This window comes from Lygodium microphyllum, chromosome 7 (assembly GCF_053477565.2).
Source record: "Lygodium microphyllum isolate KBCC chromosome 7, Lygodium_microphyllum_v1.1.10, whole genome shotgun sequence".
Classification (NCBI taxonomy): Eukaryota; Viridiplantae; Streptophyta; class Polypodiopsida; order Schizaeales; family Lygodiaceae; genus Lygodium; species Lygodium microphyllum.
The window spans coordinates 86,726,975-86,745,972 of NC_141141.1; the positions used below are offsets into that span (position 1 = coordinate 86,726,975).

The 18,998-nt window shown below is 41.4% G+C and overlaps 1 protein-coding gene across 1 annotated transcript in view; it reads right to left on the reverse strand.

The window, feature by feature from the left end:
* Nucleotides 1-358: 358 nt before the first annotated feature.
* LOC148033656 (Acyl-CoA N-acyltransferases (NAT) superfamily protein) overlaps nucleotides 359-18,998 on the reverse strand; it is a 62,599-nt gene continuing 43,959 nt past the window's right edge. Inside the window, exon 3 of the mRNA XM_087681574.1 lies at nucleotides 359-842. Within this exon, the coding sequence (XP_087537700.1) occupies nucleotides 613-842 (230 nt within the window). The 3' untranslated portion in view covers nucleotides 359-612. The remainder of the gene's footprint in view (nucleotides 843-18,998) is intronic.

Here is an 18,998-nt window from a genome sequence, read left to right on the forward strand (position 1 = left end):
CAGAACCATTCATGATCAATCCCATGGATGTGTTGATCTTTCACCTTTGTATTTGAAGTTAGAGACTTTATTTAAAGACTGCTCTTAAGGATGCAAGTTAAATCCATGGCTGTGATCTTTCAACTCTGTATTTAAAGCTAGAGAGTTTATTTAAAGACTGCTCTTAAGGATGCAAGTTAAGGTATAACAAGTTTGTTAACTATGCATCAGTTGAGCAGTCAGGTGAGTGGGTATATCTGTTTGCTTGAGGTCGGAGGGCAAGGTTAATTTGATAGTCCAGAAGGGATTCATCATACCACAGCTCGCATAACTGGCACATCTATCACAGGGATATAATAGGAACAAAATGAAAGAGGTTGTAATGTAACAAAAACAATCATAGACAGCTGTTTAGAGACCTTAAGTTTTGTTGGATGGATTACAATGTGGCGCATAACATCCATCCAAAGGATACAAATAGATAAAAATGGTAAAAGAAAGATCAGTAGCCAACAAAGACGTTCACAGCCTAAGACTGCAAGTTCCAGATTTCTTTACAAGCCTCAAAAGTTTTTAAAAGTAACACTCAAAAATTTTTCCATGGACCATTTGAATCCAATTTCGTATCATGAATTAAGATGAACGTTTCCCCTTTGTGGCAGGAGCTAAGCTCTTAGACAACAGGAAACAATCTGGTGGCTCAATGTCACTGTAATACTTCTCTATCTTCTCACGTACTTCAAAACCAAATTTCTGATAAAAAGAAATAGCTTCTTCGTTGTTAGTCTGAACATGTAGATAGATCTCAACAATGGATCGGTCATGTCCACAAAGGTCCAAAATATTTTTCAGCAGCTTGGATCCTGCATGTGAAATAAGAAATCAAGACGCACCCAGGACATAATCAACCAACTTCTTAGTCTGCTACTATTATAATTGGATATACAACTCATTTTCATAATCGAAAAGGAAACCAAAAACACATCAGCCCTCATAAGGCCTGATGTGTTCCGATAAAAGTTTCCCTTCAAGAAAGTTGTAAGAATGAACTTTTGGGCCAGCCCTTGATGCTAAAAAAACACCATTCGTTTCCAGATCCAGATATAAGTAAGGACATGAGAAGTGTGAAGGTTAAAATGTTAACATGTCCAATCATAACCTTTTACAACCAACTAGACACACTGCACTTCAAATTGCAATCATAAGTTCTAGGGCAAGAAACAACACAGCATACTTGTCAAAGACAAATGATTCCCTTGCTTATTCTCCATTAGGCTTTTTGGCACTTCAAGATGAACTCAACAGCCTTTTTTTCAATGAACTTGCACTTCTTCAAGGGGTATCAGCTAGCAGAATAGAGTGGAAATTTGCATTAAGAATTAATTCCCTGACTGGTGGAATGCTCCAACTTGCTGAAACCCCTCATACCATCATAAACACGAGTAAAACTAATTGCTTCCCCTAAAGTCTTGCTGTTGTTCTTCATTTGTAGCTCATATGGATCAGGTAAACCAACAACAATTATCTGTAAGTGTAACCGATCCATCTTTGGTGCCTTCATATGCAAGTCTTTGATTCGTGAAGATACACCTCAAAAGTGAGGCATTTGAATGCTCATATCCTGAGAATTTACCTACAATGTGGTAGTCTTTCAGTTCAGAATGTAAGTAGCAAGCTTGTCCCAAGTCCTGGGGATGCCTCTCAACTCTTTCCACAAGGAAACAAGGGAACTAGTGGCAAGCTCATCACAACCTGGTGTGGGCAAGTGCTGCGATGCCCCTGTCAAAGAGTTTCCAACTGCCAACTTGCTCATCACAACCTGGTGGACTGCTGCGTTTACATCAAAACAGGCCGCCCTGCTGTTGTCTCGTCACCTGGAGGTCATCCACACCGCTAATGTCATCTTTCACAGCTGTGTTCACTGTTTAAAGCACTCCCTCATTATCAGCTACTTGCCTGTCTGCTCCCTGTGACTGCTGATCAATCTGCCCTTACTGCCACACCATCATCATTCATACAGTCAACTGCTGTGTTTTGAGTTTTTCAGCACTTTTCTGCACCAGCCTGATCTGTGTTTGCACCTACAGCAGGCCATTTTGAGTTTCAGCACTTTTCTAAACCACCCTCTACATTGACTTGTGGTTACTGCACTCAAGATCCATCTTTGGTGAACAATAGACTCTGATACCTCCCTCAGCTCACTCCTACAAGAGTCATTGGCTGATGGACAGCTCTGCCTTGGAGCATTGTGTGTATTCATTCCTTCATTCAGCATACATTATTCATTCAGTTTCACCTTTATTCTTCCATATTTTACATTTTGCACTTTTGTTTCAGTTATTGTGTTTTAGTTTTGTTCCTACATTCTGTGTTTTTTCAATGCAAACCTAGCATATCTTCACAAGGTATTAGAGTGTGCAAGATATACAAGTGACACAAAACCAACTCACAATAGCCAAGACACCTTACTCCTTAGGAAGCCATCATGTCTTCTCAGGCTTCTCTTTCATTGGAGGCCTTGAGGCAACATTATGCTCTCAAAGAGGATGACACATCCTCTCCCTCAATTTCATCCACCCTACCATATGTTGTGTGGATGACAAACACAGAGTTCATAGAATATATGGCATAGCAGATGGCCTAACTACACTCCTTGTCTTACTCAACACTCCTTTAGGAGTCACGTCAGCCAATGTCTTAACAGCGAGGTTGGCTACCTTTCCACTCAAGGAAGACATACCACATTCAAGACACCTCATGAATCCTCATCTTTATCACCGTCAAGCAGTGTTAGGTTCGTATACTTCTTTTGATTCATATGAACCAAAACCCTGCTCTATTGCTCCTCCTATTGTACAAGATCGGGTTGTAAGTTACCATGGAGACCATGATTGGTATGCATATAGGAGGCCCTAGAGGCAAACATGTATTCAAGTATAAATCTTACATTATCTTCTACTTTGTTTGAGCAAGTTGTTGGTGCTAACTCAATCATAATTCCCTCTTGTCCCTCCCACTTCTCATAATAACTTAGATCCCTTTTCTTTCACTTTCAATAGCTAAGGATTAGATTCAACACCGGCATCACTCACATCATGTTCCTTCCTTCAATGTCAAGTACAATAAGATTAGGATCTTCTGTTTCCACTCCCAATTCATTTTTCTTTTCAGTTCCACATGTTAGCTATTCATTAGTGCATGCCACTTTGCACTCTAGTACTCCATTATTGGGATTGCCACTTGTAGACATCGTACCTTACACCTATCCATAAGTGAGCATACCTATCTATCTTGGGGATGCTTGTGTTGGATATCCCCCCCACTTCCCCTGACATTTACCCAAGGCCACTAAAACGCAAGGATCTCATTCTCTGCTTATAATGCCATCTCACTCCTTCCACAGGCCACTCAAATGTAAGGATTTCCATCCTCTCCTAGTGCATTCATCCAGCCTCCCTAGGCCCCACATATCAAATGCATGGTGGGCACTTCGGAGCAAACCCCAAGTATACTCCAATCACCCAACCTACCCATCTACCCACCATTCAACACTCACACCTCAATTGCTACAGCCAAGAATGATTTTAATGATGACTCTCATTGTAATAGATTGAATTCCATGACTTGGCCAAACATGATGCCAAGTGTTTGAGTCTCAGGGTCTTTGGGACCTAGAAATTGGTCTAGAGTCTATGTTGGATCCTCAACTAGCCTACCCTATATCATCCGTCTATGGAAGGCTCACAATCCTACAGCAAATGTTGAGTTGATATACTAGTTAGTTCCTCAATTTCACTCCCAATTACAAAACTTTCCCCTAGGATCCAATCATTGGAGTCATTGCACCAATTGCTATCCAACGAGACATTGAAGTGAACATTTCAATCTCAATCACTGAAACCAGCCTTTCTCCTCAAAGAGGGTAGTAAACAACCTAATTTAGCACTAATTACAACAAGTAATTAATTCACATAAATTAAAATGCACACTTTACCACTATAATCTTGTTCAATAGACAGCCTATTGGCCCCAAAATTGGCGCTCCTTGCGATATTTCTTTAGTTGTTATTGCAAATGGATAGAGTACAATTGAGATTCTTTGATCTCCTCCACTTATCCAAATACCTCTTGTTGTAAAAACTTACCAACAAGACTTCAAACCAATTTGCCCCTTGGTTTGCTTGGGGATTGGCCTTTACCCTACTCCTTGAAAGACAAATTCGGCCCCAAATGTGATATTGGCTAGCTGGCCTCTTGAATCTCTTTGAAATTCCTTAATTTCAAGAACTGAAATTCCAATCCTAGGCCCTCAATTCTGAGCACACAGCCCAAGGTGGCTGTCAAACCCTAATTTCTACTGTAGATTAGGGTTTACAACAGAGAATTTCCAATCTTTCCACCTCTAATGACTCAAAAGACCAGATTTTGTTGAGATAATTTAAGAGATGGTTGGGAGATGAGAGAGAATGCCGTAGAGAGAAAAATCTCAAGGTTTCATCACAAATGTTAAAAATTTGTTGCTGCTCTGCTCAAACAACCATGAATGCTGTAAGCTACAACTTAGGACTACTAAAAAATGTCCCCTCCTATATGCTGTCATCTACACCAGAAGGACCTTGGGCAATTGTCACTTGCTCCTGAAAGACTCCAAAATTGTTATTGTCTGCTAATTGAATGATCCCTAGTGGCTGCAAATCACATCAACAGTTTTTCCTTGCTCTCTAATAGGCTCCTTCTGTCTCACAATGGCTAGAATAGACTTCCATCAATCTCCAAAAACGTTTTTCGCACTTGCATGGGCAAGTTTTGCCAAGTGGCTGCTTTTTAATCCTATTTTCCAGACTTATCTAGCTTATTAAATTAATTTTCAAAATATTAATTTTGAAAATTAATTTAACAATTATTCTAGTGAAATAATTCCACCGGCCAATAATTAAATTGGCTAGACCAATTTGTCTCCCAAGTGTCCCTAAGTAGTTATTGACCTTTAGGCCAGCATTAATTAATTACTTAATACCTGGTCTCTAATGTCACCACTGACATTAGTGGCTAATAAATTGATCTAGGTCAAAATGTGACATCAGGCACCACCTAGTACCTGTTAAACATATCTTTTTGTAACTTTTGCCTTTGGCACCAACTAATTATTTGGGATCCTAAGTCCCACACTATGAAATAATTAACTTACATCTCACATGTGTAGTAACCAGGAGGTACGGAGATCGAGACAGTCAATGTTCGTTAGCAGTAGAGAGAGACAAAGAGTAAGAGAGAGCAGAGTGGAGAGTAGAGAGTATGCGCGATTCTTTGGGGTATAATAACAAGTGTACCACTTTAGGTTTTTAGATAGATATATATGTGTAAGTAGAAGTGCTAAGGGTGTGTTCACACCCGAGCACATTACAAGACATGAGGGCCTTTATTTCCAATAACCTCCCACCTAAAGGCAATGTGTCTTATGAGGAGAAAAGAATCAACTAAGTCTAGGTATGTACAAAGCTGAAATACATATATCTATCCAACTCCCATCATCTGTCGGCAATGAGCAAACCGCTCTGCTGGAAGACCCTTTCTAAGAAGATCTGCACGATTATCATTTGTATGCACTTTAACAAGCTCAATGCTCTTGCTGTCAAGTACATCTCTAATGAAGTGGTACTTCACCTGATGTGCTTCGTCTTCACATAAAAGACGGAATTCCGTGCTAGCAAGATAGCACTCTGTGTAACCGGCCTGTTCACAGGGAAGGGCGGTAGTGTACAACCAAAATATATAAATGCTTTCACCCAATTTAACAGTCGCCCACTTTACCTGAACTTAAAAACACAGAATCAAGAAGAAAAACAGGAAGCTAGAATGCTCCTGTTGCCACACAGACACCCTGTTGGCCCCTAAGTCAGGCGCCCCTTGCGGTATTTCTTTATTTTTAAAAAGAGAGAAAGTACAATGGGCTGTCTTTCACCTATTCTGGGTGAAATTTGACAACATAACAGTGCAATTACTGACCCAAATCAAGTTGACCAGGAGGGGAAACTCTGCCCAAGTCTGAATCTTCTGGTTGGAGTGCAGAGTTGACAATTTCAGCTTGCTGTATCTACTGGTTCAGACCTGTTCTGAAACCTGTTTACAACTCTTACTGTTCCCTATACTATTCAGCCCACTGTAATTACTGGTTCAGACCTGTTCTGACACCTGTTTTCAGCTCATATTGTTCCTTGCACTGTCTTGCATCATCTGTGCCAAGTGCCCCTTGATTCTGACATCAATTGGGCTCTGAAATACCCTCTGAACAAAAAGGTAATAGTTGTCACAGTCTTGTGACAACTTTGACTGTCACAGTGGAGAATAGATAACTCTATAATGCCAAGCTCTCCTACCAGACGTGAAAGCCATAAAGCCTCCTTGTATGTCTCAGTGGCAGCCACATACTCTGCCTCTCTAGTAGACAATGCAACACACTTTTGTAGCCTGGAGATCCAAGAGACAACTCCTCGTGTGAAGGTAAACACGTACCCAAAAGTGGACTTTTTGCAATCCGCATGACCAGCATAGTCACCATCCATAAAGCCAACAACAGATGCCTTCTGCTTTCCAAAGTAGACGCACAACTCCTTTGTGCCTTTGAGATATCTCATAATACCTTTCACTACTTCCTAATGCTTTTTACCAGGGTTTGCCATATATCTGCTAACCACTCCCACTACAAAGGCAATGTCACATGTAGCAACCATAGTATACATCAAACTGCCAACAGCTAAACCATATGGTATCGTGGCCATTTCAGCCTTCTCATCATCACATGTAGGGCTGTCCTCTGCACTGAGTTTCACATATGGAGGCAATGGAACGCTAATTGTTCCCCCCCCCCCTCCATATTGAAACACTGCAAAACCTTAGAGATATACTCCTGTTGAGATAGAGCAAGCCTTTTGGCCTATCTCTGAGTATTCGCATGCCAAGAATATGATTTGCATCACCAAGATTCTTCATGTCAAAGCTGCCATGAAGACTTTGCTTCAGTGAATCCAAGGCATGAGTATCCCTGCCAGTAATCAGCATATCATCAACATACAGAACCAAGATAATCAGGCTGCCATCTATTGCCTTCTTAGTGTACAAGCAGTGATCCACTAGACTTCTATGGAAACCTTGAGACTGCATGAATGTATCAAACTTATGATACCATTCTCTTGGTGCTTGTTTCAGCCCATACAAACTCCTTTTGAGTTTACATAGCATCTTCTCTTTCTCTTTTTCAACAAACCCTTCAGGCTGCTGCATATATATGTCTTTATGTAGATCACCATGTAAGAATGCAGTCTTTGCATCCATCTGTATGAGCTCCATATCTTCAGCTACAACCAGGCCAAAAATGGTTCTCAAGGTAGTCATCTTGACTACAGGAGAGAAAATTTCATCAAAGTCAATTCTATATTCCTACTTATACCCCTTCACAACCAATCTTGCTTTGTACTTTGGTGAGGAACCAAAAGTAACCTTCATCTTGTAAACCCATTTACATGAAAGTGTTTTCTGCCCTTTAGGCAACTGCACCAAGTCCCAAGTGCCATTTTTCTCAAGAGATTCCATTTTTTATAACATGGCTTTATACCCTTTTTTGTTGTCCTATCTGTCCATTGCTTCCTTGAAGCAAGACGGTACACCACAGTTTGTCAACATGACATAATCAGCCACATTGTTTGCACCAGGAATGAATCTATCAGGTTTTCTAGTAGCCTTAGATGATCTCTTAACCCAATGATCATTGTTTGCTAGTTGTTGAGCATTTTCAGCTGTTGTCCTGGCATTTCAGCATACAAATCAGCATTAACAGCTTGTTGTCCTGGCTGTTCCTGCACACGTAGTGGCTCATTATCATGGGCAATAGCTGGCTGATGATTTCTAGCATTATTTTCTGCATTCACAAGTTCATTTACAGCAGGTATTTGCTGTTGTACAGCGGGCACATTTTGCTGTCCAATATGTATTTTTTCCCGGAATACAACCCTATGAACCTCCTCAGTCTTTTCGGGCTGTTTATGCATACGATCTTCCCGGAAGATAACATCATTGCTATATACTACTTTTCTTTTCTCGAGATTCCATAATCTATACCCCATTTCATCCTCATCACCATATCCTAGGAAAATGCATTTATAGGACTTTGGGTCAAGTTTGTTGCATTTTTCTTTACGAATGTGCATAAAAGCCTCGCAGCCAAACACTTTCAGGTGAGCATATGAAGGTGACTTGCCTAACCATGCTTCTTGGGGAACTTCCCCCCCAAAGACTTGTTTGGTGACCGATTAATTAAGTGTATGGCTATCATAACAACCTTTGCCCAAAAACCATAGGGTAATGCAGCATGAGACAACATCGTACAGACCTTATCTTGTATGGTCTGATTCATACACTCTACAACTCCATTTTGGGGTGGATTATGAGGGGCAATGAGCTCCCTCTTTATCCCTTTGATGTCACAAAATGCCTGAAAGGCCTTGGACGCGTATTTCCCACCATTGTCAGAGTAAAGACACTTAAGTGTCTTATCTGTCTGATTTTCAGCCAATGCCAAGAATTTTTTAAACTTGTTAAGCACTTCATCCTTGCTACGAATACGATAAACCCATACCTTTTGTATAGCATCATCGACAAAGGTAACAAAATATTTCTTTCCCCCTAAAGATAATCCTGGCATTTGGCATACATCTGAATGTACTAACTCTAGAGGAGAAGATTTCAAAGAAAGAGACTTTTTGTGTCTGATTTTCAGCCAATGCCAAGAATTTTTTAAACTTGTTAAGCACTTCATCCTTGCTACGAATACGATAAACCCATACCTTTTGTAGAGCATCATCGACAAAGGTAACAAAATATTTCTTTCCCCCTAAAGATAATCCTGGCATTTGGCATACATCTGAATGTACTAACTCTAGAGGAGAAGATTTCAAAGAAAGAGACTTTTTGTGAGACATATGTGCATGCTTACAATAAACACAATCATCACAATGCTCAAAATCAGCATAATGAAAACGGCAAGTAACCCAAACGAGAAAGCACTTTCATTCTTGTTTGGCTCATGTGTCCCAACCAGCCATGCCACAAAGAAACACTTGGCTACTCGGTCACGGCAACAACATACTCACTCACACTAGATACATGGAGAGGATACAAGGTATCACTTTTACAACCTCTAGCAATCACTCTAGATCCCTTACAGTTTTTCCACTTCCCATCACCAAAGGTGGTATGAAATACATCATTACCTAGCTGCCCTATACTAATCAAGCTCTTCTTGAGCTGAGGTGCATGCCGTACATGCTGAAGTGTGAAGACAGAGCCATGCTGAAACTGGAACTGCACACTGCCAATACCTGCAATGTTACATGCATAGTTGTCCCCAAGATGGACAACACCATGTTGACCCCCGTATAGGCAGAGAACCACTTACGATGAGAGGTGACATGAAAGGAAGTACATGAATCGAGAATCCAAGTATGCATGGCATCATCTGTATCTGCAAGTAAAGCATGTGCACCAAAGTGTAAAGGGACCAAGAGTACGTCATTCCCACTGTCACTGTCATGAGTGACTACATTCACCTCTTCAATTTTGACACTGCTCTTCTTAGGTTGACCCTCTTTCTTCTCTTTCTTGCTATCATCTATCTTCTTGCCCTTTCCTTTCTCTTTCTTCCATTTATAGCAGTCACGTTTGAAGTGACCCTTCTTACCACAATGATGGCATTCAACATCTTTGCCACGTGATTTACTATGTCCCTTGCTATCAGATTTGCCTTTCTGCTATGATCTGCCCCAAGTATGCAAAGCACTGGAAGAGTTACTGGATGCATTGTTCTGCTGATTCATTTCTTCCATGAGTAGAGTACTCTCTACATCAGCATACAAAAGAATCGCATTAGAATTGCTCATAGCAGTCCTAAATGTATCCCAACTCTCTAGAAGAGTGCAAAGCAAGAACATAGCCTTAAATTCTTCATCAATCAAGAACTTCAAGGTAACCAGCTAGTTGAAAATGGAGTTAAACTCACTCAAGTGAGTAGGCATTGTTGTACCCTCTTTCATACGCAAATCCATAAGCTTTTTCAACCAATACACTTTGCTTGCAGCACAGCACTCTTCTTTGCATACAGTTCTTCCAGTCGAGTCCAAATAGCATATGCAAAATCCAAACCTTCAATATTAAGCAGCTAGACATCAGAAATCGATAGCTCCATGGTTGAGCGTGCAAGCTCATTTAACTTATCCCAATCGTCCTATTCCATATCTGCAAGTTTTGCCCCTTTTATCTTAATCGGCTTTGCCTGCTTCTTTTGCAACAAGATATTATAGCATTGTTTTTGCTAGACTGCAAAGTTATGTACTCCTTCAAGCTTCTTTATGTGCATGAGATTATTGCTGTCACTGCTGCCAACCATGATTTTCAGCCCAAATGTGACCAAAAAATCAGCAAATGCAAGCCCAAACTATCACACAAGTGACCAAGGTACAAACAAGTACCAACCAGCAATAAATGACCATGTAAAAGCAAAGATTTCAGATCTGTAATTAAATTTTCAGAAGCACCAAACCATGTGCTACAGCATTCCACAACTGATTACAGCTGTTCCAAGGGCAAATGCATCACATTACATGAGAAGTCCCAAATGTTAGCTGCAATTTCTGTTGTACATGTAACCACGGGCATAAAATTTGACACGCACGGTCAAAAGCCCCAGAATTTTGTGCTCAAAGCATTAACCATACATCTGAACTATCTCTAACATGCATAAAATAGGCCAATTTTGCCAAAATAGAGCAATTTCGGCAAAACCCCCAAATTTCACTGACCAATCTATCCCAATTGCATTAATACATGTTCCCGAAAGGATAAAACGGGCAAAATTAGCAAAATTTCACAAAATTTTGCAAAAGCCCAAAATTTCTCGAGTCCAATGTTGAGAACTTTCACTCAGATGAGTAAAATTTCAATAATTTTGGCGAAATCCCCAATTGAATTGCGCACAATGTCTGCAATTTCTGACGCAGATGCCTCAATTTTGCATGAACAGCACTCAATCTGGAGAAGCCCCAAATTTCTGGGCTCAGATTGCACAAAAATTTGAAGGTGTGCCTCCACACGTGGACCCTCGATAGGGGAATTTCAAAAAAAAAGGATTTTGAAGAGAAAAAAAGTGTTGAACGACAGGTCCGTTGACCCACCGTGTAGGTCGCCGCTTGGTCACCTGCTCGCCACGTCGCGTGCTGGCAGTCGCGTGGTTGTTCGTAGGCACCGTCTCATCAACTGGTCCCGTCCGTCTCAAGAGCCCCGCTGGTCCGTCGTGCCTGTGCTGCTGCCCGTCACGCCTGTTGGACCATGCCGCGTCTATCATCAGCATCTCAAATCGCCCTCACTGTCACACACCCTGACTGTCGCCTACAGTCTGCTACCCATCGAGACTATGCGCCACTCATGCGACTCCTAAAATGCTGCCTACTGGTCCGTCGACTGCCTCTCCTACACCTGCTGGACATTGACGTGCGCCTGCTGCTAAGCCTACGCACGCCTGTCGACTATCTTGAGAGGCATGCATGCCTGAGCTCTCTCTTGCCCGCTCTGATACCAGTTTGTAGTGACCGGGAGGCACGGAGATCGAGACAGCCAGTATTCGTTAGCAACAAAGAGAGAGAGAGAGAAAGAGAGTGAGAGAGCAGAGTAGAGAGTAGAGAGTGGTCACGATTCTTTTGGGTGCAATGACGAGCGTACCATTTTAGGTTTTTAGATAGATATATATGTGTAAGTACAAGTGCTGAGGGTATGTTCACACCCGCGCACATTAAAAGGCACGAGGGCCTTTATTCCCAACAACATGCGTAAGTCACATTAAGCATATTTGATAGACTTTAAATCAAATGCTAAGCAAAGTAATAAAATTTCACGTCCTCGTGACAATCACCAAGTATAGGAGTATTTCATTAAGAAAGGGGATGATTTGAAAGTCAAGATAAACAAGTATAGGCGAATACTTGCAATTTCGCCTCCACTAGCTCAGTGAAGTCAAATGACAATTAGGTCACATTGTTCTTAAACAAGCTACCTCCTAAATATTTTCACTTCATGCAAGAAGTAATTTTATTGCCTTGATTACCAATATTTTATGAGTTCAAATGCCAGCTCTTGCATTACATGATTGTATGGCTGAGTCCACAAGAAGAATGCCCCCATATTGTCCACTTCAAACAAGGCTCTTGTATCCTCTTCTTCCAAAGGAAAAAATAGATATGGAATGACCTCTCAAGAAGAGAAGGCAAGTCCTTATAAGGGTGCCACTCTTCCTCAAACAAAAACAAAGAATGTGGACCTGACTAGCAACAACTCCCTAAAAGAATGTGTTTTGCACTAAGTCCCAAAGCTTGGGCCACATAGACAAGGAGTTTCAAACCAAAGCCAAAGGTCTTCCTTTTAGATCATTACCACAACAAACCACAACCGTACCCACAAGCGATACTCCCCTTTAAGCAACCGAGAGGGGGTCCTCCTTTAACACCTACACCTTCTGCTCCTATTCATTTTGGTACCACAAATCAATTGTTCCCACCATCATGGTTTTTCTTTGCAAAGACCTTCCAAAAGATGTGTACAATGTTGGCCACACCCTTAGGCTAGCACCTTCAAGGTCTATTAGGGTGTTCTAGGCTAGTACTATTGAGCTTAAAAATACATTATAAACTAATTAGCTCTTTAAAACAGCCCCAAAACATGTAAATTATCCAAAGTTTCATTAAACGGTTCTCACGGTCCTAGAAAGTGTTTGTGTCCCATAAGACAAACCCTAATTTGGAAGGATCCACTCCTCTATAAATAGACAAGCTGCCCACCATTCAATCTAAATCCCTTAGTCTTGCAGGTTTCAACCATCAACTCTTCCCTCTAGTGGTTATCCAGCCCCTCATGATTGCTGCCACATCATCACCAGCTCTTGACACCCTATCCATTGCTGCCATCCTACTATCCACTTCCCGAGCATCATACAACTTGCATTTACTGTAGTACAAGCTCACTCTACATCAGATTTTCCTCCTACAGCTACTATCATCCAGCCTCCCACTGCTGCCAATGATCAGCTACCATCATCTTTACGTAGTTACCTTGCTGCATTTGCCAATTCTAGCCCCAGAGACTGCTACATTTTGGTTTCTAGCTCATTGCCCTTCCACTTTCAGCCTCATCTCAACTCCAAATAGTGGTTACAACAGTTGCGATCCATCTCCAACAAACGTCACGACGCACACATTTACACCTCCCTAACCCGCTCCCACAAGAGCCACCAACTATTGGATAGCTCTATCCTTGAGTATGTTGTACACTCTTTCCTAAGATTTTTAGTAGTCATTCATTCACTTCAGAGTTCTCTTTCTTCTCTATTTGTGTTTGTGTTTTAGTGTTTTGCATTATGTGTTTGTGTTGGAGTTCTCTATATTTTAGACCTGGTTGTACACTCAGTGTTTTCTTTTGCAAACCCTAGCATATCTCCACAAGTACATCCCTCACCTAGTCTAGCATTACTTCTACTCTTAGCTCCTTAAGCCGTCAGTCCGGACCATAGGCCCAAGTATCCATTAGGCTACTTATCTTTAGGATTTTCATTTACCTTCCACTACATACATTCATTTACTCATTTACTCATTCATCTTTAATATTTCACTAGATCTTACTCTTACATTAACTTCGCTTTGTTTTTTTTATTATCTTAGCACCATGGCATCTAAACATGAAGCTCTAGTATGTAGATTCTAATCTTTCCTTGTACTTACATATTAGGTTTTATATTTCAATAAATGATTAACATGAGAAGTGTGCGCAGGTCCTTACTAGGCTAAAAACATGGATTATTAGTTGTTCCCTTTAAGGTTTTTGTTTTCTTTTAAGCCTTATTATTCTACCAATACGGAGGCTTTATCTCTCAAGGTATATCTTCATGCATCTCTTATTGCTACCACAACAGCTACCTCTCCCTAGCTCTTCTAACTAATGTGCTTCTTTGTCACCCTTCTTCACATGGTTCATGGCACCACACAAAGACCGACATTCGGCTCCTCCTCCTTCGACATCAACATCTATGGTTGAGAGGGGGGTTCCTACCCTTCATTTGATATCTTCAAGTTTCAACATTGTCTTCTTGTCCTCACCATTGGCATCCCTTGTTGTGCCTACACTTAGTATTGCATGATCTTTACCCTTGTAAAAGGGCGCTCACGCAAGTGAACGGTTTTCCCACGAGGAACACTGTCCACATGGCACCTTGCTACATGAGCACTCACTTTTATATTGTGCATCATTCTTCTATACATCTCAATGCAAAACACCCACAAGCATCCTACTAACTTTGGATCCCGAGCAATCTCCACCTATGGTTCCGTTACCACGTGCCTCTTCAACCTCACTTTATCATCAACATCCTTGCAAGTGCCTATGTACATGCTCTCTATTTTGCAACTTGCGAGCTAACCATCCCTTCCCCAATGGACACATTTTTTAAAGAGATTTGAAAAAAGTCCAAGCACAACCCTTTGGGCTCCCAAGGGAGATAACCAATGCCTTTGTAGTCTTGGTGGGTTCTTGGGCAGCTAATAAGCCATTGACCAATGCCTTGGTTGTTTTAGGATGGACCTCTTTAGAAAAAAGAGGTGAGCACTTGGCACTCCCTCTTGGTTCCCATTTTGGGCCTAAGAGACAATCTTAAGGTAAAAAAGATGCAATAGCATTAAACCTTTCATTACTCAATAAGCCCATTAAACAACGCCAACTCAAATGCACTAGTGTCCTTCAATATCCCATAAGTAAAACCCTACACTTTGGTTGGTTGAATCTATAAATGGGAAGGGTGCTAGGTCAGTTGTATCCCTTTTGCCATCCTAGTCTCTCAAATCTGCCCAACATCACCGGCCACTATCATGGCCATGTAAAAGCTGCCCACACCTGCATTTTGATTCTGGCTGTTGTACCCATCACTCCAGCTTCCTTTGCGACTGCTCCAGTCCCTATCAAAGAGTTTCTAACTACCACCCTCTTCATCACAACCTAGTGGACTGCTGTGTTCACATCATCACAAGTCACCCTGCTACTGTTCAACACCTGAAGATCGTCCACACTGTTGGCATCACCTTTCATGGCTGCATTTCACTATATAAAACACTCCCTCATAATTGCCTAGTTCCTAGTCTGCTCTCTATGACTGTTGATCAAGCCACCCTGATTGCAATGTTATCACTCATGCACTCAACTGCTGCAATTTGCATTTTTCAACACTTTTCTACATCAGCCTTCTGTGTTTGCATCTACAACAAAATGTCTTTGAGTTTTTAGCACTTTCCTACACCATCCTCAGCTCTAACTGGTGGTTATTGCACTTAGGATTTGTCTCTAGTGGATAATGCACTTCAACATCTTCCTCAACCCACTCCCACAAGAGTCATCTACTGTTGGATAGCTCTACCTTGGAGCATCATGTACATTCGTTCTTTCATTCAATATACATTATTCATTAAATTTCATCTTCGTTCTTCCTTATTTTGCACTTTGTGTTCTTTTATGAGTTAGTGTTTTAGTTGTATTTTCTCAACACAAACCCTACATGTGAAGATATGCTAGGGTTTGCACTGAGGAAACACACCATGTACAACCAAGACTGAAACACAAAGACTCAGACAGAGACAAACAACACTCAAACCCTAAACACAAAACACAAAATGCGAAACACAAAAAACTCAAAAACTCAAAACTCAAACACAAAGAAAAGAAACTCTGAAGTGAATGAATGCTGTAAATGAATGTAACAGTGTACAAAATGCCCCAGGGCAGAGCAATGCAATGTCGGAGAGTGCCGTCCACTGGAGACGGATCCCAAGTGCAGAAACCACCAATTGGAGATGAGAGTGCGCTGAATAATGAAGGACAACAAGCTGGTCACCAAAACACAACAGTCAAAGATTGATATCTAGTAAACGCAGCAATATACCACTAGAGGAAGGCTGAAAATTGATCATCCAAGGCAGAGAACTGTCAGGCGACAATAAGAGAGGGGTTTGCTGATGTAGATGGCCTACAGGACAGCAAAAGCGCAGGTATTGCAGCAGTCATGTAGTGGGAGAGATAGCAACAGCCTGTCGCCTGGCACCAGATGCTAAAAACGCATGTTGATCACGTGCTATGATGACACAGTAGATGGAGACCTCCAAACAACAGGGTGATGGCTGAAAACAAGCTGCCTAGGGCTAGATAGTGATGGGCTGTAGTCGGTGATGACTGGGCACCAAATGGTAGGTGGCTGATGGCTGAAATCTGCACAGTAGAGTGAGAAACATGCACAAAAGGATAAGACTAAATGGTGGGCAGCCTGTCTATTTACACATGTTGAACGTTTTTAGAGAACCAACGAAACTCTCTCAAACCGCACATCAAATTTGTGTTTTTCGTTAATCAAGCGTGTTTTGGGGCTGTTTAAAAATGCTCATCAGTTGTAAAGTGTGTTTTAGCTCAACAAACATATCTTTGTACCTTTCCCCCCCCCCCCCCCCCCCCCCGGGCCCCCAGCCCAAAAAAAGATAAAGAAAAACAGAAACCAAAAGGAAAACCAAAAACCAAAAAAAGAAGCTAGATCCAAAAAGTGGGTTGCCAAATCAGCCATGTGATAGCTTTTCTATTATATTATTTTTCATCAATTTTCCTTTTCAAGCGGAAACAACACTGGTTTTCTAATTAAAAAATACGGAAAAAGGAAAACCCAAGTCAGGCCAATTTTTTTTAACAGCTTTGCTTATCTAAGAAGAAGCTGAGCCATAGCAATCATCTTTTGTTTTCCCACCAAAACAGCTAGGTTCATAGTCTCTGACTACTGCCATATCTCACTCACACTTATCCTCTTGGCTCTTGCACTCTCCTTCTATGGATCATCTCGTTGAACCGTTGATCACAAATCTTGCACAATTTATTCAAGGCATTGTAGCCATAAAGAAAAGTTTCAAACCAATGAATGAGATTAGCAATACTTGGAACAATGATTTGAGCTAAGAAATGCATTACACACTGATTAGCCTCTTAAACAGCCCCAAAATATGCTTATTTAAGGAAAGGCACAAAAACAATGCATCATTCGAGAGAGTTTCAATGAATCCCTAAATTGGGAGGGTCCATCCACATCTATAAATAGAAAGGCTGTCCCCTATTTCATCTCTTGTGCAGAGTTTCAACCATCAATCTTCCTCCACGTAGCTGTCCAACCTTCACGACTGCTGCCATCACTCCTCCAAGTGCTCTAGCTTCTAGCAATTGCTTCAGTTGCTACCATCTCTTGCCTGGCGTCCCTCCCATTGCTACATTTGACACACTCCACTGCTGCCTTTGCAGCTTCTAGCTGCCACTTGTCATCTTCACCTCTTCCACAGCTTGCGTTTGCAACTTCTAGCCGCCACCTATAATCTCCAACATCTACTCTGTTGTCGCCAAGTTCTATAGCCTTCATTGAGATCTGTGTTGACAGTTTCTTCACTCCGACACTCCACCTAGTGGTCACAATACTTGGGATCCATCTCCAATGGACATCACTCTTTGACACTACTGCTCTGCCCTTGGGCACTCTATACACTCTTCATTCATTTATAGTATTCATTCACTTTAGAGTTGTTCTCTTTCTCTCTCCTTTTGCTTGTGTTTCTTTCTATCATTGAGTTTTAAGTTTTGCATTTAGGGTTTGAGTTTTACACGTCTGTGTATGTATCATTGTGCTTCTATCATGGTCATACACTTTGTGTTTCCTCAACGCAAACCCTAGTAGCTACTCCACAATTTTCTTCATATAGTATCAGAGCCGATGCTCTTGTAAAGAGTATCCTCTGAATATTGTGGAGTGCTAGGTTTTGTGCGAGGCACACAAACGACTCCTAACCAATCACAATGACCCAACCACCTTCTTCTCGAGACCCCATGATGTCTTATCAGGCCTTTCTATCATTGGGGGCCCTAAGGAGACATTATGGACTCCAAGGAAGATGACATCCCACCTTCACCTTCACCTTCTTTGGTTTCTCTTGTTCCAGATATCACTTTCATGTTAGAGAAGGAGTTCCAAGACTACTTACGTATCACATATAATTGAACTTACACCCCTCCTATCAACTTTGCTACTCCATCCGGACCAATTGGTAAGATTGGCCACATCTCCAATCACGAAGGACATATGACACTTGGGAGGACTAGCAACCCATCTTCTTCATCTCAGCCAAGCCTAGTGTCAAGCTCATACAACCCCTTTGAGTCATATGAATCAAAACCCTCTCTTGTTTCTCCTTTTGGTGTGCAGGTACAAGATCTCGATGATATTTCTGTCTGTAAGCTTCAATAGAGAAGGCTCTCGAAGTAGACATTCTTCATCATCTATATCTATATCTTTTGTCTCATTTGAGCATGTGAGCCACTCTTCTCAAATCCCCCCCATCCCACCCTCCTCTAGCCCACACCTTGATTTCCTCTTCTTCTTCATTCCAAAACCTTGGATTACACTCCACATCCCCCACATTGGGAGTTGAAACCTCCATTTCTGCTCCTAACACATTCTCATTCTCCATTTCACACTCACACCTTTCTACCGCTTCACATCATGTTGCATTGTTACACAAAAAGCCACCCTTTAACATTGTACCATCCACTTACCCTTAAGTCACTTTGTACCATGGGGCTTCGTTACAAGACATGCTACCCTTTAGCACTGTTTTCTCCACATTTCGGAAGTGAGTACATCACTTCCCACTGGGACGGCTGTGATGGGCATCCCCCTCATTTCTGATAAAGTGATATTGCACATCTATATGGTTTGGCAGGTGAGAAGACCTCTTGGAAGTCAATCCCTTCCTTCTATGCATACCCTTTGGCAACCAGTCTTGCCTTGTACTTGGGTTTCCCAACAACTGTCTTTACTTTGTAAACCAATTGTTTGAAAGAGACTTTCTTCCCTTGAGCAACGA